At 46.7% G+C, this 27,878-nt stretch overlaps 1 protein-coding gene across 1 annotated transcript in view; it reads right to left on the reverse strand.

Annotated features, from left to right (window-relative positions):
* LOC122551951 (receptor-type tyrosine-protein phosphatase-like N) overlaps positions 1 to 27,878 on the reverse strand; it is a 139,158-nt gene that overhangs the window by 8,651 nt on the left and 102,629 nt on the right. Inside the window, exons 7-12 of the mRNA XM_043694522.1 lie at positions 24,822 to 24,895; positions 18,666 to 18,743; positions 17,493 to 17,612; positions 15,372 to 15,538; positions 7,597 to 7,650; positions 4,271 to 4,335 (exon numbers count right to left, since the gene is read on the reverse strand). Of these exons, the coding sequence (XP_043550457.1) occupies positions 4,271 to 4,335; positions 7,597 to 7,650; positions 15,372 to 15,538; positions 17,493 to 17,612; positions 18,666 to 18,743; positions 24,822 to 24,895 (558 nt within the window). The remainder of the gene's footprint in view (positions 1 to 4,270; positions 4,336 to 7,596; positions 7,651 to 15,371; positions 15,539 to 17,492; positions 17,613 to 18,665; positions 18,744 to 24,821; positions 24,896 to 27,878) is intronic.

Genomic DNA, 27,878 nt, shown 5'->3' on the forward strand with positions numbered 1-27,878 from the left:
ACCACCCTCTGTCTTCTACCTTTGAGCCAGTTCTGTATCCAATTTGCTAGTTCTCCCTGTATTCCATGAGATCTAACCTTGCTAATCAGTCTCCCATGGGGAACCTTGTCGAACGCCTTACTGAAGTCCATATAGATCACATCTACTGCTCTGCCCTCATCAATCTTCTTTGTTACTTCTTCAAAAAACTCAATCAAGTTTGTGAGACATGATTTCTCTTGGAATATTGCGCACAGTTCTGGTCCCCATAGGATGTGGATGCTTTGGGGAGGGTACAGAAAAGGTTTACCAGGATGGTGTCTGGTCTGGGGGTGTGTAGCAATGAAGAAAGGTTGGATAGACTGGGTTTGTTTTCACTGGAACACAGGAGGTTGAGGGATGACCTGATAGAAGTTTATAAGATTGTGAATAGCGAGGATCGAGTGGCAAGTATGAGGGTTTTTCCCAGGTTGGAGGGGTCAATTACTCAGGGGCACAGGTTCAAGGTGCAGGAGGGGGGAAGTTTAAAAGAGATGTGTGAGGCAAGTTTTTCACACAAAGGGTGGTGAGTGTCTGGAACACGCTGCCAGAGGAGGGGGTGGAAACAGACACAGTAGCAGCATTCAAGAAGCACCTGGATGGATATAGGGATAGGAAGGAAATAGAGGGATACGGATCCTCTAAGTGAAGACAGTTTTAGTATGGAAGGGCAAAATGTGTTAGCGCAGGCTTGGAGGGCCGAAGGGCCTGTTTTTGAGCTGTATTGTTCTTTTTTGGAATCAGTATTAGCAAAATAAAAAAAAGTGTTGGGAATATTAATGGGGTTAAAAGCTGGCACGTCCCCAGGGCCCGTTAACCTATACCCCAGAATACTAAAGGAAATGGCTCTGGAAATATGAGATACACTGATGGTCATATTTCAAAGTTTTATAGACCCTGAAGCAGTTGCTACCAATTGGAGAAGTGGCGAAGTTAAACAGAATCGCAGCCAACGGTATGTCGCTACCCAACAGGCTCAACACATTCTACGCTCGCTTTCACCAGGAGAGTGAAATGAAGGAGCTGCTCGCTGACAGTTTCATGGTCACATTTACCAGTGTTTCTTTCCAGATTTTTAAAACCATATTCATCGGCTCTGGAGTGGCATGGTGGCTCAGTGGTTAGCACTGCTACGTTACAGCGCTAGGGACCTGGGTTCGATTCCAGCCTCGGGTGACTGTCTGTGTGGAGTTTACACATTCTCCCCGTGTCTGTGTGGGTTTCCTCCCACAGTCCAAAGATGTGCAGGTTAGGGTGAACTGGCCATGGGAAATTGCCCATAGTGTTCAGGGATGTATAGGTTAGGGGCAAATATAGGGTAGGCGGAATGGGTCTGGTTGGGCTACTCTTTGGAGGGTCGGTGTGGACTTATTGGGCCGAGGGGCTTATTTCCACATTGTAGGGATTCTATAATCTGCTTAATCTGTCATTGTGGGAGGAGCACTAAGCCTCTGTACATTTTCTGGGACAGGACTCCGAGTTCCTAGTCTAGTAACATGTCCACAGTTAATATTTCAGGGAAGGTGATTCAGAGTTCATCATAGAAGGTGCTGCTCCATTGAAATATTTGCTTCCATCCTTGCAACACGGTGAGTGCTCAGAGTTGATTGTGTCCTGAACCTGTGGACAGTGCCCTGCTTTCTTACAGAGTTGCGGGCAGCTCAGTCCCAGCTGAAGGCAATCGTTACTCTCAATCTGCTGATACATCGGAGTCAAAGTGTGTAAACTCTTTACTTCCACTTTCTGATGAGGGTCAAACATCTTCAATCTTACGGCTGTCTCACTCATGAGTTGGAGGTTTTCACATCCTCAGTTGTGTCACTGCAGGACTGCTACTTATTTAGCATTATCTCCGTCACTGGGAATAATAGGTTTTCCTTGAAAGATAAGGCATTGAAATATTGACCCTGAGACTGCACAAAGTCAAAGTGGCTGTATCAATTTGCTCTCAAATTGGTTCTGCTGTGTAAATAACTTATAAATAACTATAATCGCTTTGGAAGTGCTGCCCTCTTCCTTCTGAGTGCTGCTGTTTGTCCGTTTACACTTTTTCAGCTCCTCACTGTCTGTCTGGGTCTCCGTAATGTCAGAGGTCACACCACACCAGGTTACAGTCCAACAGGTTTATTTTAAATCACAAGCTTTCAGAGCACTGCCCCTTCATCAGGTGAAGTCAAGGACTATAACCTGGTGTGGTGTGACCTCTGACCTTGTCCACCCCAGCCCAACACCGGAATCCCCACATCATGGGTCTCCTTAAAGCAGAGACGGTCTTAAAGTAGTCAACTCACTTTCCTTATGAAGACGTTGTCCTCCTCAGTTGAGTGGGTTCTTCTCACCGTTGTTAACTTTGAGGTTTTTATGTTGAATTTTGTGGTTGCATCCATTGGGCGGTTGGGTTCCAGTGGTACCACTGACCTTCTTTGTTCATTACCCTGGTCAGGCAGGAATGTCCTGATCTTACTACAGTCTTAAAACTTCTTCCATCTTCCTTTACGGTCTGTCTTCAATTTTTTAAGATTATCCTTTTATCGCTGTAAATGCATCTACCCCCCCATCACATTTCCAGTCCTGGGAAAGGACTGCCATTAGGTGGGGGCAGGTCCACTGGGGGCTTGAAGAGAGGTGTTGGGATAGTTATTTAGACAAAAATGGTGAGCGGAGACATGGGGAAAATGCAGGGGATTGGCACCTGGTAACAGAATCGGTGCAGATACAATGTGCTCCCTCTGCATCGTAATGACCCTATGATTTCCAGAAGTACTTTTCCAATACCATGACCTCAGGATTAATTCATTTCCAGCCCTTACTCAGGTTAAGGTGCCTCGTGGATCCTCTGGGGCAAGTGGGACTTGAACCCAGATTTTCTGTCCCATTACCATTACACCACAAGACCCAATCCTCTTCTCTCCACTAAACCCAAGGGTCTGACTAATCAGCAGCAGCAAGCCAGCGCTGAGTCTGGACAAGAAGAGGCACTACTCTTTCACGACGAGAGGGAGCTGAATTAGAGCGTTAGACCAAGATAACATTCAGTAGTGAAGTGCCATTGCAAAGATTGTCAGGAGGTAGGGTTGAGACATCTATCTCCATTGAGCTCAATTGTTCCTTTCCCGCGTGAAATCATCTGATTGGGTGGGGCATAATGTAGCTTCAGTAAGGCCTTTGATAAGGTTCCACACGGTAGGCTGTTGGAGAAAATGCAGAGGCACAGGATTGAGGGTGATTTAGCAGTTTGGATTAGAAACTAGCTTTCTGTAAGAAGGCAGCGAGTGGTGGTTGATGAAAAATATTCCGCCCGGAGTCCAGTTATTAGTGATGTGCCTCAAGGATCTGTTTTGGGACCACTGCTGTTTGTCATTTTTATAAATGACTTAGACACAGTTTGTGCGAAGATTTGTAGCTCGGGTACTCGTTGTTGTGGTTCTGTTCGCCGAGCTGGGAATTTGTGTTGCAGACGTTTCGTCCCCTGTCTAGGTGACATCCTCAGTGCTTGGGAGCCTCCTGTGAAGCGCTTCTGTGGTGTTTCCTCCGGTATTTATAGTTGCCTGTCCCTGCCGCTTCCGGTTGTCAGTTCCAGCTGTCCGCTGCAGTGGTCGGTATATTGGGTCCAGGTCGATGTGCTTATTGATTGAATCTGTGGATGAGTGCCATGCCTCTAGGAATTCCCTGGCTGTTCTCTGTTTGGCTTGCCCTATAATGGTAGTGTTGTCCCAGTCGAATTCATGTTGCTTGTCATCTGCGTGTGTGGCTACTAAGGATAGCTGGTCGTGTCGTTTTGTGGCTAGTTGGTGTTCATGGATGCGGATCGTTAGCTGTCTTCCTGTTTGTCCTATGTAGTGTTTTGTGCAGTCCTTGCATGGGATTTTGTACACTACATTGGTTTTGCTCATGTAGTGTCAGCATGTATGAGGGGGCATAGCTACAAATTGAGGGGTGCTAGATTTAAGACAGATGTCAGGGGAAGGTTCTTTACTCAGAGAGTGGTAAGGGTGTGGAATGCCTTACCTACCAGTAGGTAACTCGGCCACATTAGGGAGATTTAAACAATCCTTGGATAAGCACATGGATGATGATGGGATAGTGTAGGTGAAATGAGCTGAGAATAGTTCACAGGTCAGCGCAACATCGAGGGCCGAAGGGCCTGTTCTGCGCTGTATTGTTCTCTGTTCTATGTTCAGCATTAACTGTTTCAGAACCATTATCTTACAGAACAAAGATGTGCAGTGCCACACGCTCACTCGAGGATTACCTTTGGACATTCTGTTGAGAACCATATCAATTAAAATGTATGTTCCAGTTCTTCCAGCCCCATCACTGTAAAATGAAGACAATCAGGTTAGCGCCAGGGTGAGAGGCAGTGCACCGTGAGATCTGACTGTGTGTTCATGGAGGGGGAGGTGTGTAACTTCTTGCTTGTCCTACTGCTCCCCGGATGCTGCCTGACCTGCTGTGCTTTTCCAGCACCACTCTAATCTAGAGTCTGATTTCCAGCATCTGCAGTACCCATTTCTGCCTTGCTCATTTAAATGAACAGTCCCTCACCAGGAATTGTCGGGGCACTACTCCCTCAAGGAGAAATTGCAAATTTGCGCCGAGCTACAGTTGGAAATGTACCACAGAGTTTCTTCCACACGGAGTTCAGAAAGCAGAAACGTTAAGCCGTTAATGTTTACGATTTAGATATTTATAACTCACCGGGAGGACAGTGAGAGAATTAGTGTTTGCGTCCTGGGCACCACCCGTCAGGAAGGACGGCAGATCCTGCAAAGGATGGTTCAGGGATAGGCAGCTTTGTAGAATTCATAATTGGGATATGGGCACAACCCATCCCTTAGTGCCCATCACCCAAAGATGATGGTGAGCTGCCTTTGTGGTCCTGTATGGATTACCCCATTCCAGAGGGCAGTTAAAAGACAACTACATTGCGTTGGGTCTGGAGTCACATGTAGTCCAGACCAAGTAAGGGAGTTCAGTGAACCAGATGGGTTTACATGTGAAACCAGTATCTTCACCATCATTATTAAAGGCACACACGTTTCATTTCAGTCCTCGAGATTAATCGTGCAGTAATATTAACACAATGTTACTCGCCCCATAAACTATTTGGAGAGAGAAAAAGCTAGGATTGCCTTCATTAGTGAAGTCAAAAAGTGTGGTGCTGGAAAAGCACAGCAGGTCAGGCAGCATCCGAGGAGCAGGACAGTCGAGGTTTCAAACATAAGCTCTTCATCAGGAATGTTGGGGCCTAAGGGGGCTGAGAGATAAATGGGAGAGGGTTGGGGCATGAGGGGACGCAAACTGGGAATGCAATAAGTAGATGAAGGTGGGGGTGATGGTGATAAGTTGGAGAGGAGGGTGGAGCGGATAGTTGGGAAAGAAGATGGACGGGTGATGAGGGCGGTGTCGAGTTGGAGGGTTGGATCTGGGATGAAATGGGGGGAGGGCAAATGAGGAAACTGGTGAAATCCACATTGATCCCATGTGGTTGGAGGGTCCTGAGGCGGAAGGTGAGGCGTTCTTCCTCCAGGCATCAGGTGGCTAGAATTTGGCGGTGAAGGAGGCCAAGGACTTGCATGTCCTTGGCAGACTGGAAGAGAGAGTTGAAGTGGTCAGCCACGGGGCAGTGGGGCTGTTTAGCATATTCTCTGAAATGTTCCACGAGTTGGTGTCCTGTCTCCCCGATGTACAGGAGACCATATTGAGAGCAATGGACACAGTAGATGAGAAGTTTGGAGGTGCGGGAAACTCTCTGCAGGATGATATGGAAGGATCCTTTGGGGCCTTGGATGGAGGTGAGAAGGGAGGTGTGTTTGCACGTTTTACACCTCTTGCGCCCACATCTTTCCCCCTCACCTCCGTCCAAGGCCCCAAAGGATCCTTCTACATCCGACAGTGATTTTCCTCACCTCCAAACACCTCATCTACTATGTCCGTTGCTCTCAATGTGGTCTCCTCTACCATCAGGGAGACAGGATGCCAACTCACGGAATATTTCAGGGAATATCTCTGGGACATGTGCACCAACCAACCCCACCATTCTGTGGTTGACCACTTCAACTCCCCGTCCCACTCCACCAAGGACATGCAAGTTCTGGGCCTCCTCCACCATCAAGTCCTATCCACCCTTTGCCTGGAGGAAGAATGCTTCATCTTCCACCTCGGGACCCTCCAACCACGTGGGATTAATGTTGATTTCACCAGTCCTCTCAGCCCCCTTGGACCATCCCCCACATTCCTGATGAAGGGCAAATGCCTGAATCATCGACTCTCCTGCTCCTCGGATGCTGCCTGACCGGCTGTGCTTTTCCAGCACTTTTCAACTGATCGCCAGCCTCTGCAGTTCTCAATCTCTCCTAGAGGGAAGAGAAAAGGGAGATTTCAGAGAATTCTTTTTCAGAGTGCAATGAAAGAGAAACTGTTTTGAGGAGGGTTAAGTAACCAGAGGGACACAAACTTAAGATAATTGGAGGGAAAGAAGTGAGGAGAAACTTTGTAAAAACTTACTGAGTCGTAAGGGATCTGGAATGTGGTGTCAGAAATGGTCATGGTAACAGCTGCATAAGTAAGGAGAAATGATAGGGTCACTGGACTGATAACCCAGAGAGCCAGGCTAATGCCTCGGAGTGAATCCCACTATGGCGAAAGTGTGTACTGCAGATGCTAGAGATCAGAGTCAAGATTAGAGTAGTGCTGGAAAAGCACAGCAGGTCAGGCAACATAAGTTTGAATTCCATTAATAAATCTTATTACGCTCTTTTCTCTGTAATGGTGATCATGATAACCATCATCGACTGTTGTGAAACCCCATCTGGTTCACTAATGTCCTTCAGGGAAGGAAGCTGCCATCCTTACCTGGTCTGGCCTACATATGACCCCAGACCCACAGCAATGTGGTTGAAACTTAACTGCCCTTTGGGTAATTAGGGATGGGCAATAAATGCTGGTCTAGCCAGGGATGCTTTAATCCCGTGAATGAATTTTTTTAAAAAATCAACTGGGGAGATACATGGAATAAGCTGGGAAGTACCAATTTAATTATGCATGATATAGATACAGGAAATGTTGTTCCAATTAAGCACCATCCTTATAGACTTAACCCTCTAAAGTTGGCACAGGTTCAAAAAGAGATTGAACGCTTGCTCAAAGACAACATAACTGAAGTAAGTTGCAGCGACTGGAGCTCATCCATGGTAATGGTGATGTGACTGACTCTTAGCTGTCCCCTGAAATGAGCGAGAGCCACTTAATTCAAGAGCAGTTATGGATGGGTTGGATATGCCAGTGATGCCAACATCCCACGAAAGAGTAATTAAAAACTTTCAAAAGGGGAAACTGAACAAGCACATGAGAGGGAAATGGGATCATGCTCTGCACTGTTACTGAGGGGCCCAAGGCTCTTAAAAACTGAGTCAAGCCATTCATTTCACACTTGACATGGAGTCACTAGACTTGGCAGCCATTGTTCTGAGTGTGCATCTCACAGATTCCTATCCAATTTCTTATGAATTCCTCTTAATGAAGCAGTAGTCAGTGTTTATTTACAAAGTTGGAGGAAGCTGACCGACAGGTCCTTACCTGCAGTGAACGATTATAGGGCAAGAGCGACCTCTGTAACACTTGTTCACCTTTCTGCAGAACAAAAAGAAAACCATGACAGAGTATTGAGGGCACAGGAACAGGCCAATCGGCCCAACTGCTCTGTGCTGGTATTTATGTTCCACACAAACCTCTTCCCTCACCCAAACCCTAAATCCCACCCACCTCCCCCTCCAAGCATCTCCCCGAATTCCTCCCACTGTTAGGTGCTGTGGGAGCTCGTTTCTCGTCTGGTCAATCCTCCTTCACTTCAGGAGCTGATCTGAGAAGGTTGGTGTGTCTCTATCTCGTGCACACACTGAGAACCAGGGTGCTCCGAACACAGGTGCACCTCAAAGAGCAAATTCCAACTATTCAAATGCAGAGCGGTTTGAGCTGAGATGTTTCAGGGTAATGCTAGATGTTGATAAACCAGGAGAAACTATCCAGAGGTGGGAGGGTCAGAAACCAGAGGATTTTAGCTCACTGGCAAAACAAAAACGTTGTGGGGGGTGGGGGGCAATGAAGAGATTTACTTTTCTCTGTTCAGCAGGTGGTTGTGATCAGGAATGTGGGAAGGATGTTTCCCGCGGGCTGGGGGAGGTTTCAAACAGAGGAAACTGCGTCTGCATTCTCTAGAGTTCACAAGAGCGATAGCTGAGCTTATAGAATCAGACACCATTTTTACAGGGTCCGACAGGGTGGATGCAGGAAGTATGTTCCCCCCTCCTTGGGGACAGATGGGCAGGGGGGGCATGTCTAGATGCAGGGACACAGAATAAGGGGCAAGCCATTTATGACTCAGAGGAGGAGGAATTTCTTCACACAGAAGATGGTGAATCAATTTCTGGGAATTCATTCATTGATAGGCTGCTGGATACCAAAGACAGCAAGAGAACGTGGCAAAATGGTTTTGAGATGGAAGATCAGCCTTGATCAGGTTGAATGGCTGAGAAGGCTCGATGGGCCAAATGGCCTACTCTTGCTCCCGAGGAGTGCACTGTCTGGAGGTGTGGCCAAAGATTCAACAGAGACTTTCAGAAAATTTGGAGACATGCATAAATGTATACATTTGAAAAGGTGAAACTTACAGGGCTCGTGGGGAAAAACAGAGAGAGAGGAGGGGGGAACTAACTGGATAGCTCTTTCAAAGGGGTGACATAGACATGATTGGCCAAATGGCCTCCATCTGTGGTCTAGAAAGGTCACTGTTGTGAGGAGGTACAGACTGTACTGATGTTGTTAACAAACCAACAAACCAGAGAACACAAGTTCAGAAACACAAACAGAAATTGCTGGAAAAGCTCAGCAGGTCTGGCAGCATCTGTGGAGAAAGATGAGAGTTAATGGTTCCAAAGACCCTTCCTCAGAACATAAGTTCAAATCCCGCCTCAGCAGCACAGCAGCTTGACCTCACTTCTTCAATAATCGAAAAGAAATTACAATAACAAGAAGTGACTGTAAAACTTGGGAGTGGATTGTTGTAAGACCAAGTGATTCATTGAGGGAAGGATGCCTGTTTCCTGTTTTTAACCTGCTCTGGGCCTGTACGTGGCTCCAGTCCTACATCACTGCGTTTGACTCCTGATGGCCCTCTGATGTGCTCTAAGCAGATACTCGATTGCCCTGAACCAATGCTAAGCGGATCTCCACTACCTCCTCAGGGGCAAATAGAGGTAAAGGTAAAGTCACCATGGGGATAATCTCTCTCGAAAGAGAGAGACACACACACACAATGGTGGTGGTTTAACCTGAGGGTCAGCATGCCTCAGGCAAGGGGAAAGGTTGAGAAGGAGATTCTTTCATGGTAACCACAGCTGGTGTGGGATTTGAACCCAGACCATTAACAACACTATCCATCATAAACCAGCCATCCAGACAACTGAGCTGACTGATCCCCAGAGACTGGTGATAAATAACAGTCTCATTAACTTTATATGGAAACAATCTCTACTGTAATATCAGAAAGACAGCAGGACGCTCCCACAAACAACCAGGTAGTGACGATCGGATCACCTGCTGCCAGGACGTGGATCGAGGGAACCATTTTGATCCAGGATATTGTGGAGAATTTCCACACCACCCCCAGTGACCTTCCAAATAATAACCTGGGGATCCTTTACTGGGAACTCAGACTGAGAGGGGGTGTAACTGATCCTATACTGGGAACTCAGACTGAGAGGGGGTGTAACTGATCGTACACTAGGAACTCAGACTGAGAGGGGGTGTAACTGATCGTATACTGGGAACTCAGACTGAGAGGGAATGTAACTGATCCTATACTGGGAACTCAGACTGAGAGGGGTTGTAACTGATCGTATACTGGGAGCTCAGACTGAGAGGGGGTGTAACTGATCCTATACTGGGAGCGCAGACTGAGAGGGGGTGTAACTGATCCTATACTAGGAACTCAGACTGAGAGGGGGTGTAACTGATCCTATACTGGGAGCGCAGACTGAGAGGGGGTATAACTGATCGTATACTAGGAACTCAGACTGAGAGGGGGTGTAACTGATCCTATACTAGGAACTCAGACTGAGAGAGGGTGTAACTGATCGTATACTGGGAGCTCAGACTGAGAGGGGGTGTAACTGATCATATACTAGGAACTCAGACTGAGAAGGGGCGTAACTGATCGTATACTGGGAGCTCAGACTGAGAGGGGGTGTAACTGATCGTATACTGGGAGCACAGACTGAGAGGGGGTGTAACTGATCCTATACTAGGAACTCAGACTGAGAGGGGGTGTAACTGATCCTATACTGGGAACTCAGACTGAGAGGGGGTGTAACTGATTGTATACTGGGAACTCAGACTGAGAGGGGGTGTAACTGATCGTATACTGGGAGCTCAGACTGAGAGGGAATGTAACTGATCGTATACTGGGAGCTCAGACTGAGAGGGGGTGTAACTGATCGTATACTGGGAGCTCAGACTGAGAGGGGGTGTAACTGATCCTATACTGGGAACTCAGACTGAGAGGGGGCGTAACTGATCGTATACTGGGAGCTCAGACTGAGAGGGGGTGCAACTGATTGTATACTGGGAGCTCAGACTGAGAGGGGGTGTAACTGATCCTATACTAGGAACTCAGACTGAGAGGGGGTGTAACTGATCGTATACTGGGAGCTCAGACTGAGAGGGAGTGTAACTGATCCTATACTGGGAACTCAGACTGAGAGGGGGTGTAACTGATCGTATACTGGGACACAATCTCTACGGTGAGATAAGCAGTATCATGCTCTCCGAACGACAACACAACCGAGCTCAGTCAGTGAGGAGACACAGAAAGCTGAGAGGACAGCACTTCCCTCCATATTCTGTGAAGCAGGCACAGCTGCCAATGATCACTTTTGTGACTATGCAACTGGACCTTGAGATTACTAGCTGCAAATCACAAAAATGACACTGGGAGCCATCAGAAGGGGAGTGTCACAGAGGCAACCATCGCAGGGTTAATAAATGCTGGTTAAACAGGGAGGAAGCACAGGTTAGTGAGTGAGGCAACAGTAGTCTGTGATATAGGCACCTGGCTATTAACACACTGACATTTTAGCTCCTCGACCGAATTCTTACTCACTGAGAGAGCAGAGGGAGCAGCGATCATACACACATACACACGCACACAATCCCTACAGTGTGGAAGCAGGCCATTCAGCCCATAGAGTCCACATCGACCCTCCGAAGAGCATCCCACCCCCACCCGCCCCACCCCTCCCCAGTTATCCTGCATTTGCTGTGGCTAATCCACCCTGTCCTGCACATCTTTGGATTGTGGGAGGATACCGGAGCACCTGGAGGAAACAGACACAGGGAAATGTCCAAACCAACTGACCAAGCCATGGGGAGATAGCATTAGTTTTGTTTCTGTGTATTAGGAGTGTCTCGTTATTCATGTTTAAAGATCCTCACTGTGTTAATTTACAACATCTCCACCCCAGCAGAGTTACAAAGGGAGATTGCACAAGTCTTATCCATATTTCATGGAATTTTGAAAGTTCTTTCTTGATGAAGAAACAGCACTTCGAAAGCTTGTGATTCCAAATAAACCTGTTTGAGACTATAACCTGGTGTTGTGTGATTTTTAACTCCTTGAACAAAGGTTTCTGACCATTCCTGGGAACTGGGATGATGATTGGAACAGGAAAGTGACTGTGAATTTTAAGACTTGGATTCCAGGAATAGGATTCTAGGTCGCTGGGTGCTTTAGTGCAAATGTTTAAGCTCAATCTTTACAAAATGAAATCAAGAAATGCGCCACATAAAGTTCCTTCACCTATTGCTGGGTCAGAATCCTCCTTAACGGCAGAGTTGGGGGGGGGTGGGGTGGGGTTCTACTCTCTGAGATCTGCAGCAGTTCTCAAAGGCAACTCACCACCACCTTCCCCAGAGCAACTGGAGATTCCTTGGCTCCGGAGAGTTTGATAATGATGCAGGGACCCAGGTTCAAATCCCACCGTGGCTGATAGTGGAATCTGGATTTGGAAAGGCTAATGGTGACTATGAAAACATTGTCGATTGTTGGGAAAATCTCAGTTGGTTCACTACTGTCCTTTTGAGGTGGAAACTGCCCTCCGAAGTTATTGAGGGATTGACCGTGCTAAATTGCCCAGGGTTTCCGGGATGTGCAGGCTAGCCATGGGAAGTGCAGGATTATGGGTAAAGTGATTGAGGTTCACTCTTGTCAGTGGAATTCATGGAGTTGCTTTTTTATTAAGAGAATGGCAAGTGTTTAGACTAGAAACAATAAAGATTTATTTAAAAATTAAATTCTGGTTTAAAATTCACTTCCAACATGCAAATCATAGAATCCCTACAGCGTGGAAACAGGCCCTTCGGCCCAACAAGTCCACACTGATCCTCTGTACAGTAACCCACTCAGATCCATTCCCCTACCCTATTATCCTATATTTACCCCTGACTAATGCACCTAACCTACACATCCCTGAAAACTATGGGCAATTTAGCGTGGCCAATTCACCTAACCTGCACATCTTTAGATTGTGGGAGGAAACCCACGCAGACACGGGGAGAATGCGCAAATTCCACACAGACAGTCGCTCTGGGTTGGAATCAAACCCAGGTCCCTGGTGCTGTGAGACAGCAGTGCTAGCCACTGACCCACTGTGCAACTGACTAACAGGAGATATTGTAAACTGTAGCTGTCAGTCAGAAGGACTGTTTGATCTCTCAGGCGAAAGTAAGAGAAAGGTTGTCCCAGTCTGTCAATGTGTCACTGAACTGTTATAACTTTATGTTAGAGTTGACTTTGAAGACTTTATAACAATTGGTACAAATTAATATCCTTCCTTATCTTACCTACTAAAGTTAATGGAGGATTTGGAAGTGTTCTTAGCTAAACAAGTATTTTGTTTACTGGGAAATAATATGAAACAGCTGGCAAATGGATTATAACTGACAGAAAAATTGTAAGATCCTAAAGACAGATAATAATGGTGCCTGGTCAACATCATGAGATTATGGGAGGATCTAGGGCTGTCCATTGAGTTGTCCATCATTGATCAAGAGTTTACTGAGTTGGATGTATAAGTTAAGGGGATGTGGTGAACAATTACATCAGCGTTGCATGAAAATATTGTAATGTGAAAGGTATAAAAATGTATTCAGTTGGGGAATCCAGATGGTCACTGACCTCCAATCTGATCTGGCATTAAGAGGGCAACTGGATCCCATGTGAAGGCCAGAATCTGAGCCGGCTATGAACTCTCCTACTTGTGTGGGAATAGAGCTCGGAATAAAAGTCAATTGTATTGCTGAACACCTCTTTGATAGGAAAAGATGGTGATATAGGGGCAAGGTTACTGGGTGAGTAATTCAAAGACCCTGGAAACTGTGAAAGGGTTTGATACATTGCATTCTGAAGGGAAAAGGCATTGAAGTACTCGATTGACCTTTTCCATGCTAAATGGTGGAGCAAGCTCAAAACATTGAAACATTGAAACAGGAGCATAGAAAATTGGAGCAGGAGTGGGCCATTTGGCCCTTCGATCCTGCTCCACCATGCAATACGATCATGGCATAATCAACTTAGAAAGGAATAAATTGATTCGGGATAGTCAACATGGTTTTGTGAAGAGTAGGTCGTGCCTCACAAACCTTTCTTTGAGAAGGTGACCAAACAGGTGGATGAGGGTAAAGCAGTTGATGTGGTGTATATGGATTTCAATAAAGCATTTGATGAGGTTTCCCATCGTGGGCAATTGCACAAAATACGGAGGCATGGGATTGAGGATGATTTCGTGGTTTGGATCCGAAATTGGCTAGCTGGAAGAACACAGCGGCTGGTGGTTGATGGGAAATATTCATCCTGGAGTTCAGTTACTAGTGGTGTGCTGCAAAGATCTGTTTTGAGTTCACTATTGTTTGTCATTTTTATAAATGACCTGGATGAGGTCATAGAAGGATGGGTTAGTAAATTTGCGGATGATACTAAGGTCGGTAGAGTTGTGGATAGTGACGAAAGATGTTTTAGGTTATAGAGAGACATAGACAAGCAACAGAGCTGGGCTGAGAGGTGGCAAATGGAGTTTAATGCGGAAAAGTGTGAGTTGATACACTTTGGAAGGAGTAACAGGAATGCAGAGTACTGGGCTAATGGTAAGATTCTTGCTTTTTAGCTTTCTTAGCTTTTATTGGTAGAGGGATTGTGTTTCGGAGCCACGAGGTCATACTGCAGCTGCACAAAACTCTGGTGCGGCCGCACTTGGGAGTATTGCGTACAGTTCTGGTCACTGCATTATAGGAAGGATGTGGAAGCTTTGGAAAGGGTTCAGAGAAAATTTACTAGGATATTGCCTGGTATGGAGGGTAGGTCTTATGAGGAAAGGCTGAGGGACATGAGGCTGTTTTCATTAGAGAGAAGAAGGTTGAGAGGTGACTTAATTGAGACAGATAATCAGAGGGTTAGATAGGTTGGACAGTGAGAGCCTTTTTCCTTGGATGGCGATGGCCAGCACAAGGGGACATAGCTTTAAATTGTGGGATGATAGATATAGGACAGATGTCAGAGGTAGTTTCTTTACTCAGAATAGTAAGGGTATGGAACGCACTGTCTGCAACAGTAGCAGACTCGCCAACTTTAAGGGCATTTAAATGGTCATTGGATAGACTTATGGATGAAAATGGAACAGTGTAGGTTAGATGGGCTTCAGATTGGTTCCACAGGTTGGCGCAACATCAAGGGCCGAAGGGCCTGTATTGCGCTGTAATGTTCTATGGTCTATGTTCTATGGCTGATCATCCAACTCAGTCCCCTGTTCCCAGTTTCTCCATTAACCCTTTGATTCTTTTAGCCCTAACAACTTTATCTAACTCCTTCCTGAAAACATTCAATATTCTGGTCTCAACCGCTTTCTGTCCAGTGAATTCTACCACTCTCTGGGTGAAGGTATTGCTCCTCATCGCAGGCCTATCCCATATCCTTGGAAGGTCTGAACTACCTTACTCCCCTACAGTTTCAAATCCCATCACGGCAATGAATCAGTTCTAGTTATTTCAATTATTCTGGAATGGAACGTTAGCCTCAGTAACAGTGGCCATTCAGCTGTCTTTACATAAAAATCACTAATGTCCTTCAGGGAAGGAAATCTGCCATCCTTACCTGGTCTGGCCTACATGTGACTCCAGCCCAGCGAGCCTCTCAACTCACGGGGCTTTTAGGGATTGGCAGTAATCACCCCACTGGGGCCTCTCTGCCCTACTCAGAAACATTGCACCCCACTGAGTCACACCAACTCCCATTCCCACCCCCCTACCTTCGGAAGTCCAACAGTGGTCGAGTGGAGGATGGGATACCCTCTGCTGGCCAGCTCAGGAAGTGAAACTGGGTCAGAGTTCGGGTCTCCTGAGATTGCAGGTTTTTCAGATAGAAGCTGCGGACCAGGAAATCTTCACACCAGATGTGCTCAGAGACCAGGTTGACCTGCGGAAGCAGCGGGAAAGGGTGATGAGCACACATCAAACTGGCAATTCCCTTCACCGTAAACCCCCGCGTTGGGAAACAATGAAAGCGCAGCCGGACTCCCCCAGTGTCTCGGCAGACTCTCCAGGCGACTCTCATGATCTCACAAAAACCCTCCACAGCTTTAACCCAGTGACATGCTTTTCCAAGTGTATTCACTGCTGTAATGCAGGAAACACAACTGATACACAGCAAGATCCCATCAATAGCAACAAGATGCATACCAGGCTCCCTCTGTTTTTAAGATATTGGTGGAAGAGTGGACATTGGGCCAAGACTCCGGGGAGAAGTACAGCCATTCTGCCCATTTAATTGATTCCAGCATTTTATAAGATTACAACTCATTTGATGTGACCTCTCCTGTCCACTATAACTATTGGTTACACTGAAGATGAAAAGTCTGTGTGACTCTGTTAGATAGTCATTGTGTCTCATCCAGTGACTCTACTACTGTGTCTTTTTATTTTTGTGTTTTTTAAACTCTGGTCTGAAAATGAGAATTGTTTTTAAACCGGGGATTAGAAGGATTGCTGCACAGAGTGAAAGCAAGCAGTTTGCTATTCACTATGAGCACTGTTTGCACAGCTCTCTGTTACAATAGTGGTTGCAGACGAACTGGAGCCAAGGAGTTGTGTACAAATGGAACTAAACAGTTGGAGCTAAATGCTACAAATGGTTGGCAAATAGTAGCTAATTTTGTGGACCAGTGACAAAGATCTTCTGCCTGACAACAATTACGGGATTGGTTCTCAGGCAGGTGAACAGTTTGGGACAGAAAAGATGCAGAGAATGATCAGATCTCCACCATCGGGACTCTCTATTAGTGTGGCACTGGAAAAGCACATCTGGTCAGGCAGCATCCAAGGAGAAGTCAATGTTTTGAGTATAAGCTCTTCCTGATGAAGAGCTTATGCTTGAAACATTGACTCTCCTGCTCCTCAGATGCTGCCTGACCTGATGTGCTTTTCCAGCATCATACTCTCGACTCTGATCTCCAACATCTGCAGACCTCACTTTCTCTCAGGGGCTCTCTGTTCTCTGCAGTAAAAGTCACCTTAAGCCTGAAGAACACAAGCTGCTCATTCCTCCTGCAGTTGCTGTCAGCTGTAACTTTTAGTCAACCTTTTAGAAGGGAACCAACCACCCAATGCCTCTTGTGAACTAGCGGAAGCATCTGGAAAATGTAGGCGAGAAGCGGAGAGACCATCTCAGCAACACCCTGGACAAGAATCACTGAACTGTCTTCCCAGTTTTTTCCCTCTGTCCATAAAACCCAGGTTTCTTCTCCCTCCTATGTCTGTTCTGTATGTTTGTGTAAGGGGAGTTTATAAGGGGATTAATGTTTTAATTAACAGAGTCATTGGCTGGTGGCTCCTACTTGTCTACCTGCAGTTACAGTTTATTTATTTGCAATGAGTGCTCTTTTATACTAAGACCAGAAATTTGGTGCATACTTCCTGTCAACCTGGGTCGAAAAGACAGGGAAATTGAGGAGTTTTGAGCAGTTATTTTAAAGTCTTCAACATTTGTGATGACACCAGGAATAGTGAGGCTTAATTTCCAGCGTGCCTTCCCAATGAAGTGTGAACAAAGATTAACACGTCTTTCAGAAAACAGATCCTTCAGTCCAACTCATCCACACTGACCAGATATCCCAACCTGACCCAGTCCCATTTGCCAGCATTTGGATCGGAGGGAAGAGTCTTTATTATAAAACTGTGCCCCCTAATTGTAGACTCCTCTATAACGGGGAAAGGTGCTCTCAGGGTCAATCTCCCTCACAATCTTGTGTGTTTCAATTTGATCGCCTCTCATTCTGACTGAACCGACTCGGATTTCCGTCATAAGGCAAACCCCTTGATCCCAGGGATTCCTGGACTGCCTCCTGTTCAGAGTCATCACCCAATCAGCCTACCTCGTAGATGTGGTAGAGAGAAGAGCCTTCATCTGGCCAGTAGCGATCACAAAGCTTAACGCTGTCCTCCAACAACGGGGTGAGCATGACGATGACGGTGCAGCCATTCTCCCACACCATCTGTAATGGCACACAGTGTAACATCAAAGTGATGGAATTAGACCGTAACAACTAGGAACAGGAGTAGGCCATTCGGCCCCTCGAGCCTGATCCCCCCTTCAACAGGATCATGGCTGATCCAATATTCCTCATGTCCACTTTCCTGCCCTTTCCCAGTAGCTCTTGATTCTCCAAATGATCAAGAATCTATCTCAGACTTAAATGTACACAAGCACTCTGGCCCCACAGCTCCCTGTGGCAAGGGTTTCCGAAGACTCCCTATCCCTTGAGAGAAGAATTTCCTCCTCATCTCAGTCTTAAATTGGCGTCCCTTTATTCTGAGACTGTGCCCTTTGGTTCTAGACTCTCTAATGAGGGGAAACATCCTCTCAGCATTGACCCTGTCGAGCCCCTTAAAAATCCCGAATGTTTCAAGGAGACCACCTCTCATTCTTCTAACCTCCTGTGAGTAGACTCCCAACCCTATTTAACCTTTGCGCATGAGACAATCCCTCCATCTCAGGAATCATACAAGTGAACCTTCCCTGAACTGGCTCCATTGAAATAATATTTTTCATTAAATACAGGACCAAAACATCTCACAGTACTTCAGATGTGGTCACACCAAGTACTCATACAATTAACCTCACAATCACTGAGTCAAAGTTAAATGGACCTTATAGGATTTAGGTGTTGAAGGATAGGAATGGAGTCAACCTTTATACATGCTCCTGAGCACTTATTGACTGAGATGCAAAGTATAAACCTGAGCCTCCTAACTCATCACCAATAAAAGATCCTATTCAAGCAAATGGATCAAACAGCACCATACTGAAAGATGTCAGGCAACAGAAATCAAATGAGACTTATAGAACCTGGATAAAAAAGTTGGTTGTGTGGGATGGTTGGGGACAGAGAACCCATTTCAGCTCCTACCGTGCCCACTGCTCATGTTAGGCCTCTGGAACTGAGTGCATCACAGAAGACAGAACAGGCAGATCCAATTAACACACTACCCCGCTCCCCCCCCTACGCCACACTGCACACAATCACTGAAGTGGGAGAACCACTCACCTGCCAGAAATCCGAGATGGTGTGTGAGAGGGGACCTTGGGTGGCGATGTAGGCTGGCATTCGGGGATCGTGGTCAATCTGCCAGAGGGACAAACACACAATGGGTTGAGAGAGAGACACACACACACAGGGCAAGAGAAACCTAGAGCTCTCACACATCATGGGATAGTCCTTGAAAGACTCAATATGGTTGATAACTGATTGCTGCGGGACACGTCCTGGCAATTTGAGCACTTACTCATTCTTGCAGCTCCCTGTTTCCTGCCACTCAACTCATTTCCTATCCACGTCAGTGACTTGCCCTGGATTCTGTGGGCTTCCACTTTACCACATAGATTACCACGTAGATTACCATGTAGATTACCACGTAGATTACCATGCAGATTACCACGTAGATTACGACGCCTTGTTCTATGTGTTCTGCTTCCCTTTCATTTGGTGTGTGTTGGTCTCCACCCCCTAGCCTTCCCTTTCCGGTCACATTCGGGGGGTTTTTAATTTCGCCCCTCATACGGCCTTCTGAAGAAATGGTAACCGGACTTGAAACATTAACTCTGTTTCTCTCTCCACGGACGCTGCCAGACCTGCTGAGTTTCTCCAGTGATTTCTGTTTTTGTTTCAGATTTCCAGCGTCTGCAGTGTTTTGCTTCATTTTGGGCGCAATCTTTAATTGGTCCTTCACCATCTCTTTGGGCTTTTTGCATCATGAAATCTTTTGTTCTTCAACCTCTCTTGGCCTCCAGCCTAAAACAGACACCTTCCTTGAATCTCCCTGACCATTCCTTCCACTGTCTGATAATCTCTCACATATTCTATCGCTGTTCAGTTCTGATGAGAGATCACTGACCCTAAATCTTCGCTCATTTTCTCTCTTTCCACAGAGAGTTGCTGTGTCCTTCCGTGAATACTATTGTCTTATTCAGGTATTTCAAATCACAATGGCTGCAACTTCCTCTCAGCCTTCTCTCATTTTATTTAAATTCATTCAGAAGATGTGGTTTTCTTGTGAGGCCAGTGTTTACGACCCATCTTCAAATCGCAGTTAAGAGCCAACCACATTACCATGGGTCTGGAGTCACATGTAGGCCAGATCATACCAGGACAGCAGATTTCGAGGGCGGCACGGTGGCACAGTGGTTAGCACTGCTGCCTCACAGCGCCAGAGACCCGGGTTCAATTCCCGCCTCAGGCGACTGACTGTGTGGAGTTTGCACGTTCTCCCCGTGTCTGCGTGGGTTTCCTCCGGGTGCTCCTGTTTCCTCCCACAGTCCAAAAGATGTGCAGGTCAGGTGAATTGGCCATACTAAATTGCCCGTAGTGTTAGGTAAGGGGTAAATGTAGGGGTATGGGTGGGTTTCGCTTCGGCGGGTCGGTGTGGACTTGTTGGGCCGAAGGGCCTGTTTCCACACTGTAAGTAATCTAATCTAATTTTCTTAAGGACAGAAGTGAACTAGAGTTTACAACAATCAACAATGGTTACCATTAGGCTGGCCTTTTGGTTTATTCCAGATTTTAACTGAATTCAAATTTTACCATCTGCTAGGGTGGGATTTGAACTGACGTCCCCAGAACATTGGCGACGTCCCCAGCTTGCCATTATCATTATACTATCACCTGTCTCTATGGTCAATCTTCCTTCCCACCTATCCACTCCACCCTCCTCTCCGACCTATCACCTTTACCCCCACCTCCATCCACCTATTGCATTCTCAGCTAACCTTCCCCTCCAGCCTCACCTCCTCCCATTTATCTCTCCACCTCGGAGGCTCCCAGCCTCATTCCTGATGAAGAGCTTTTGCCAGAAACGTCGCTTTTCCTGCTCCTCGGATGCTGCCTGACCTGCTGCGCTTTTCCAGCACCACTCTAATCTTGACTCTAATGAGAACAGCCTCAGCTCCCCTGATATGTCCATGAGTTAAAGTTCCTCATAGAATCAGACAATGCAGAAATGGTCCTGCAGCCCATTAAATCTGTACTGTCAGAAATCTCGAGACTCTCTCAGCACTGTTGTCATGAATTTTTTTTTTGCCACCCTGCTAATTCCTTCAAATCTGTCCTGTATCTGGAAAGCAGACATGATAATCCAGCTGAGGGTCGAACCAGTAATGAGGGAATAAAATCAAAGAACTGACGACACGGAAATCAGAAACAAAAGCAGAAATTGCTGAAAGAAAACTCAGCAGGTCTTGCAGCATCCATGGAGAGAAAGCAGAGTTAACGTTTCGGGTCCAGTGAGCCTCCCTCAGAACTGATTGCAGCTAGGAAAATATAAGCTGAAGAAGAGGTGGGTGAGGGAGGAAGGAGAAGGAATAGATGACAGGTGGAGACGGAGTCCAGACAGAGAGAGAGAGAAAAACAGTTGGACAGATAAAGGAGTGAATAAAGGTCAGCCTGGGAGATGGAGTCCGTTAGTAGCTGACAATGGGCTGTTTGTAGTAGCAGTTCATAGTGTTTTGTGATGGTGCACACAGCCTGGCTACACTGTCTTACACTTTGTACTGTACAGTGCATGTGGAAAGACAGTGATAATGAGCTGCCTCTCACTGATCTCATTCAGGAGTCAGGGTTTTACAAGCAGACACCAAAGACAAAAGGAACAATCATTTTAATGGCTTCAGTTACAAATTATAGCAATTTCATCTTTCTCCCTCTCAGGACAAATTTCAGAGGCTTCACTCATCTTCCTGAAATATATCCTGATATGCATGCTGGGTATGACACACCTGTCTCCCAGTCTGTCACAGAAAACCCACTGGTCACACATAAATAAATTATATATTGCACACCGGACGAACTGTGGATGCTGTAAATCAGAAACAAAAATGGAAAAGCTCAGCAGGTCTCTGCAGCACCTGTGGAGGAAAATAGGAGACAGCGAGGTCTGCAGATGCTGCCGAGTCAGAGTCAATAAAGTGCGACGCTGGAAAAAAAGCACAGCCGGTCAGACAGCATCCGAGGAGCAGGAGAGTCAACGTTTCAGCGTCCCGCTGAAGGGTCCTGCCCGAAACGTCATCTCTCTTACTGCTTGACCTGCTGTGCTTTTCCAGCGCCACACATTTCGACTCCGCAGAGGGAAATCAGAGTCGGGTGACCCTTCCTCAGACCTGCTGAGCTTTTCCAGCAATTTCTATTTTTGTTATACATTGTACACGCTCCGATGCAGAGTCACCGGACTCGAAATGTTAACTCTGCTTTCTCCCCACAGATGTTGCCAGACCTGCTGAGTTTCATCAGCAATTTTTGGGTCTTGTTTCAGATTTCCAGCATCCACAGCTCTTTGTTTTAAATTACACAGCTCTGCATTTCTTCATAACAATGACTTGCTTTGAGTCAGTTGAACAGAGAAGAGGCCATAGATAATCTAGAATAGTGAGGAGGCCATTCATTCCATTGTGTTCATGCTGTTTATAAGAACATAGGAATGAGGAGCAGGGGTAGGCCATTTGGCCCCTCAAGCCCGCTCTGCCATTCAATAAGATCATGGCTGATCTTTACATGGACTCAGCTCCACTTACCCGCACTCTCACCGTAACCCTTAATTCCTTTACTGTTCAAAAATCTATCTTTGCCTTAAAAACATTCAGCGAGGTAGCCTCAGCTGCTTCCCTGGGCAGGGAATTCCACAGATTCACAACCCTCTGGGTGAAGGAGTTCCTCCTCAACTCAGTCCTAAACCTACTGCCCCCTTATTTTGAGGCTATGCCCTCTAATTCTGGTTTCACCCAACCTCCTTTGTTCTGTCTTATCTATTCCCTTCATAATTTTATGTGTTTCGATAAGATTCCCCCCTCATTCTTCTGAATTCCAATGAATATAATCCCAGTCTACTCAGACTCTCCTCATAAACCAACCCCCTCAATCAACCTGGTGAACCTCCTCTGCACCCCCCTCCAGTGCCAGTACGTCCTTTCTGCACACAGTACTCCAGGTGTGGCCTCACCAGCACCCTGTCCAGCTGCAACATTAACCTCCCTGCTTTTAAACTCCATGCGATGAAGGACAATATCCCATTTGCCCATATTGAACCTGCTGCTTATCATATAACCCCGTATGATTGAGAGATTCTCCAAGAGAACACCAAACTTCAGCACAGTCTTGTAAACACAGACACCCAAATCTGTGTTTTCATCGTGAATTCTCCACTTCTCCCTTGCCCCTCATGCTCTGTAAAACTCACCTGTTTTGCCCAGAATCTGAACTCGATGTCAGGGGAGCAACACCTCCTTCTTGGTTATGAACTACGCAGAGCAGAAAGGGACCCGCGGATTCCACGGGAAATAGCCCGCCAAGTCTGTGACAACTCTTTGAACAACATACGAGTTGCTACCTCTGCTCCCAGATCACATTCCAAAAAGAAATGAAACCGGGCAGGTGACCTGGCATTGACTTAGACACCAGAGAAGACAACGGCAGAAACAGCCCTGCAGAGTCCCCCTCACTGACATCTGGGGGCTAGTGCCAAACCTGGGAGCACTGTCTCACAGACTAGTCAAGCAACAGCCTGACACAGACACACTGACGGAATCATACCAGACAGAGAATGTCCCGGACACTAGCACCACCATCCCTGGATATGCCCTGTCCCACCAGCAGGACAGAGATGGCAGCACAGTGGTGTACCCTCGGGAGGGAGTCCTCAACATTGACGTCAGATCCTATGAAGTCACATGGCTTCAGGTGAAACAGGGGCAAGGAAGCCTCTTGCTAATTACCATAAATATCCCCATCCTCAACGATGGGGGAGTGCAGTATATCAGGTAAGGCCGAAACGTTTGTAACAATCTTTGGCCAGCAGTGCCAAATGGATGACCCATCTTGGCACTGCTGAGGTCTCCATTATTTAAACGTGTGCATTTAATGTGAGGGGTAGGCTCTTTTACACAGAGAGTGGTAGGAGGCTGGAACACCCTGCCAGGGATGGAGATGGAGGCAGATAGGGCTGTTCAAGGGGCTTTTAGACAAGCACGTGAATATACAAGGAATGGAAGGATATGGGCCAAGGGCAGGCAGAAGGCCTTGGTTTAATTTGGCGTCATGTTCAGCACGACATTGTGAACAGAACAGCCCGTTCCTGTGCTGTACTGTTCTATGTTCTATTATTCCATATGACATCAAGAAACAGTTCAAGGTCGAAGTTATGGGTCTTCACACATTTCTGATACTAGCTGGTGCATCACAACCAGCCTTGCCCCTAGCTGAGCTGTTCCAGTATAGTTACAACACTGGCACCTTCCTGACAATATGGAAAATTGCCCATTTATGTCCTATACTCAAAAAGCAGGACAAATCCATCGCAGTCAATTACCACCCCGTCAATCTACTCTCATCCTATTGAAATCAGGAGAAAATGGTTCAGAGATAAGTTTCCGAGAAAAAGGGACATAATTGTATTTTAATATCCTCTATTATTTCTATTTGCTCATGGACATTTGCTCTCAGAACTGTCCGACAGACTAATATTCAATTAGCTTCAGAGGCATACAGTACAAAAGCAGAGAAATTCTGATAAATCAACTGGAGGGTGGTGCCATTTCTGGGCAGAGCAGTTCAGAAAAGATGTGAAAGCAGGGAGAAAGCAGAGAAGATTCAATGGTGTGAGGGATGGGAATCTTCAGTGACTTGGAAAGACGGGAAACGTTAGGGCCGTACTTCAGCAGAACCGAAGATTAAAGGGAGATTTGATAGTTGCATTCAAAATCAAGAGCAGGTCTTGACAGGGCACCTGGGACAAATGTTTCAAGGCACAGAATGAAGGAGCGTGGTAAAAGAAGCAATGCAGTGAGTGGTTAGGATCTGCAGTGCACCGCCCCAAGGTGTGGTTAGAGGCAGATGTGGCTGTGGCTTTCCAAAGGGTAACTCGCAGCATTTGGGAATGTGGAACTCGCTGAGTTGCCCTTGCAAAGAATGTTGGCAATGGGCTGAGTGGCCTCCTGCTGTGCTGTACCATTATCTAGAGCAATCCTGGTGGGTTAGCAATCTATACATGTCTCTCGGCTCTCACAGATGTTTGTAAACGCAAAGCTGGCCTTGAACTTGAGTCAAACCTCAGCTTCACTCCTACTTCATTCGACAAACTGGCAGGAGGTCAACAGCGCCATGACCTCTGACCCTTCACCCTGACTTCACAATTATTTGGGAAAAAAAATATTGACTTACGATTGGACTGGCATTGATAAAATCTGTCCTGGACGGGTTGGCTTCTGCTTTCAAAACCATGCGGTTGTGGTTATCTAGAAATCAGAGACAAAAATTAGCGCCACCTCATTTAGTGCCAGTTTCATTCCCTTCCTGTTTACGTTTCACACTTGATTGTGCAGTTTATCAATGGGCACCATGAGAACCCGCCTCATGAGGGTCCCTCAGTGACCACTCTCAGGGTAAGATCATCAAAACCAAACTGAAGAAAGTGGAGGCCACTCAGCCCCATTCCACAGTCATACAGCAAGGAAACGGGGCGGCACGGTGGCACAGTGGTTAGCACTGCTGCCACACAGCGCCAGAGACCGGGGTTCAATCCCCGCCTCAGGCAACTGACTGTGTGGAGTTTGCACATTCTCCCCATGTCTGCGTGGGTTTCCTCCGGGTGCTCCGGTTTCCTCCCACAGTCCACAAATGTGCAGGTTTGGTGAATTGGCCACGCTAAATTGCCCGTAGTGGTAGGTGATGGGGTAAATGTAGGGGAAGGGGAATGGGTCTGGGTGGGTTGCTTTTCGGAGGATCAGTGTGGACTTGTTGGGCCGAAGGGCCTCTATCCACACTGTAAGTAATCTGAAACAACCAGTCCATGCTGACCATGTTCCCAAACCAAACTCGCCCCACCTGCCTGCTCCTGGCCCATATCCCTCCTAACATTTCCTATTCATGAACTTATCCAAATGTCTTTTGAATGTTGTAACTGTACATACATCCACCACTTTCTCAGGAAGTTCATTCCACATGCGAACCCAATGAGATCATGGCTAATCTGCATCCCAACTCCACCCAGCCTCCTTGGCTCCAGCCAATCTCAGAATTATAATTATAAACTGAACCAACATCTTCATGGAAGAGAGTTCCTCAGGTCCACCACCTGCTGGACGAAGAAGTGATGGACATTCCTTGATGGACAGAGTTTGATCTTAATGTTAGGCCATTGACACAGAGCGACATGGGAGTTAGTGTGGGGAGATAGCCCCTAATTGGGATGCAACTACTGACTGACAGCTAGTTTGATGGGCTGAATGGCCTACTTTTGCTCCTATGTTATGCCTCCTTGCCCTGCGAATAGCCTCAGCCCCTCCCGTGAAATCAAGACAGACCACAATTCTCCTCAGGATCTCAGACTTATCAAACTGTCAAACTACTGTTTTATACTGTCCTGTATTGTATTCCAATTTAAGTACAAATTGACCTCATTAGAACTCCCACAGTGTGGAAGCAAGCCATTTGGCCCAGTAACACCAAACCTCTGAAGAGCATCCCACCCAGTCCCAGCCTCCACCCCTCCACCCATATCTCTGTAACCCTGCACTTCCCATGGCTGACACTATGGCAATTTAGCACAGCCAATCCACCTTAACCTACACATCCCTGAACACTATGGGGCAATTTAGCACAGCCAATCCACCCTAACCTGCACATCTTTGGACAGTGGGAGGAAACCCATCCAGACATGGGGAGAATGAGTAAACTCCACACAGACAGTTGCCTGAGGCTGGAATCGAACCCAGGTCCCTGGCGCTCTGAGGCAGCAGTGCTAACCACTGAGCCACCGTGCTGCCCTAACAAGGATAGATGATTTCACATCAGGGGCTGCGTTGTTGCTGAGGTGGGATTTTGAACAAGGCGAGCAAACTTTGTGCTGGCATCCTGGTCTCAAATTGCACACACCTTTGATCCATTTCTTGGCAAGCCACCCAACGGTTTTGTCTGGTGTTTTGGAGCGGCAATGCCTTTGGAAACCTCTCTGTGAGGAGAGCTTTCATGGGATGTGATCATCAGCCAACATTTTCTCCCCGTTACTGACTGCCCTTGAACTGACCTGTTGGATCATCCCAGAGGGCAGCTCAGAGTCAACTACATTGCTGTGGGTGTGGGGTCATATGTAGGTCAGACCCAGGTAAGCACAGCAGATTCCCTTCCCTAAAGGACATTAAGAAACCATATGGGATTTTAACAACCATTGGGTTAACTTTTAACTCTACATTTTCCTGGATCTAAATTTCACCATTTGCTGTGGCAGGATTCAAACTCGGGTTCCCAGAACCCATATCCTCAGAACATGAGGGAGAAATGAGGACTGCAGATGCTGGAGATCAGAGTCAAAACGTGTGGTGTTGGAAAAGCACAGCAGGTCAGACAGCAGCTATGGGGCAGGAAATTTGACATTTCAGGCATTTCTTTGCACGAAACGTCGATTCTCCTGCTCCTCGGATGCTGCCTGACTGGCTGTGCTTTTCCAGCACCACATTTTCTGACTCAACAGAAAATTAGCCTGAGATCACCAGGCTGGTGACATTATCACTGCAACATCTGGGAGAAGTTGCTCTTCTATGATGCTGTTCTAGTGAATCCTCTCTGTGCCTTGAGTTGCCTCCATGGTTTGTATGGTCTTCAGTGTCCAGGGATTCTCTGCCTCTGAGGTCTGGGTGCCTGGGTGCTGTCCTGTCAGTACAGGCTGTTCCCTGTGACAAGACTCTCCCCACTCTCAGGCTGCTACATCACCATCTCTACCTGACTTAAGAGTAACTTCTGATTGGCTTTCTGGAGTTCCAAAGCAGCGTACAGAATACTTACCTTTGCAAATACAGCTCTCTCATTTTGAGAAGATTTGTAGCTCAGGTTGAGGTTCGGCTTGTAAGTTTGCTCGTGAGCTGGAAGGTTCATTTTCAGAGGTTTCGTCACCCTGGTAGGTGAAGCTGGCAGCTCACTGATGATGATGATGTTACCTAGTTTGGTGACGAAATTTCTGAAAACGAACCTTCCAGCTCAGTGAGCAAACCTATATCCATAGCTGTCTCATGCAGTTATTTCTCCTCTGAGTCGTTTGACAAGGTTCCCCATGGGTGACTGATTAGCAAGGTTCAATCTCATGGAATAAAAGGAGAACTAGCCATTTGGATACAGGACTGGCTCAAAGGTAGAAGACAGAGGGTGGTGGTGGAGGGTTGTTTTTCAGACTGGAGGCCTGTGACCAGTGGAGTGCCACAAGGATCGGTGCTGGGCCCTCTACTT

This window comes from Chiloscyllium plagiosum, chromosome 7 (genome assembly GCF_004010195.1).
Source record: "Chiloscyllium plagiosum isolate BGI_BamShark_2017 chromosome 7, ASM401019v2, whole genome shotgun sequence".
In the NCBI taxonomy this organism is placed as follows: domain Eukaryota; kingdom Metazoa; phylum Chordata; class Chondrichthyes; order Orectolobiformes; family Hemiscylliidae; genus Chiloscyllium; species Chiloscyllium plagiosum.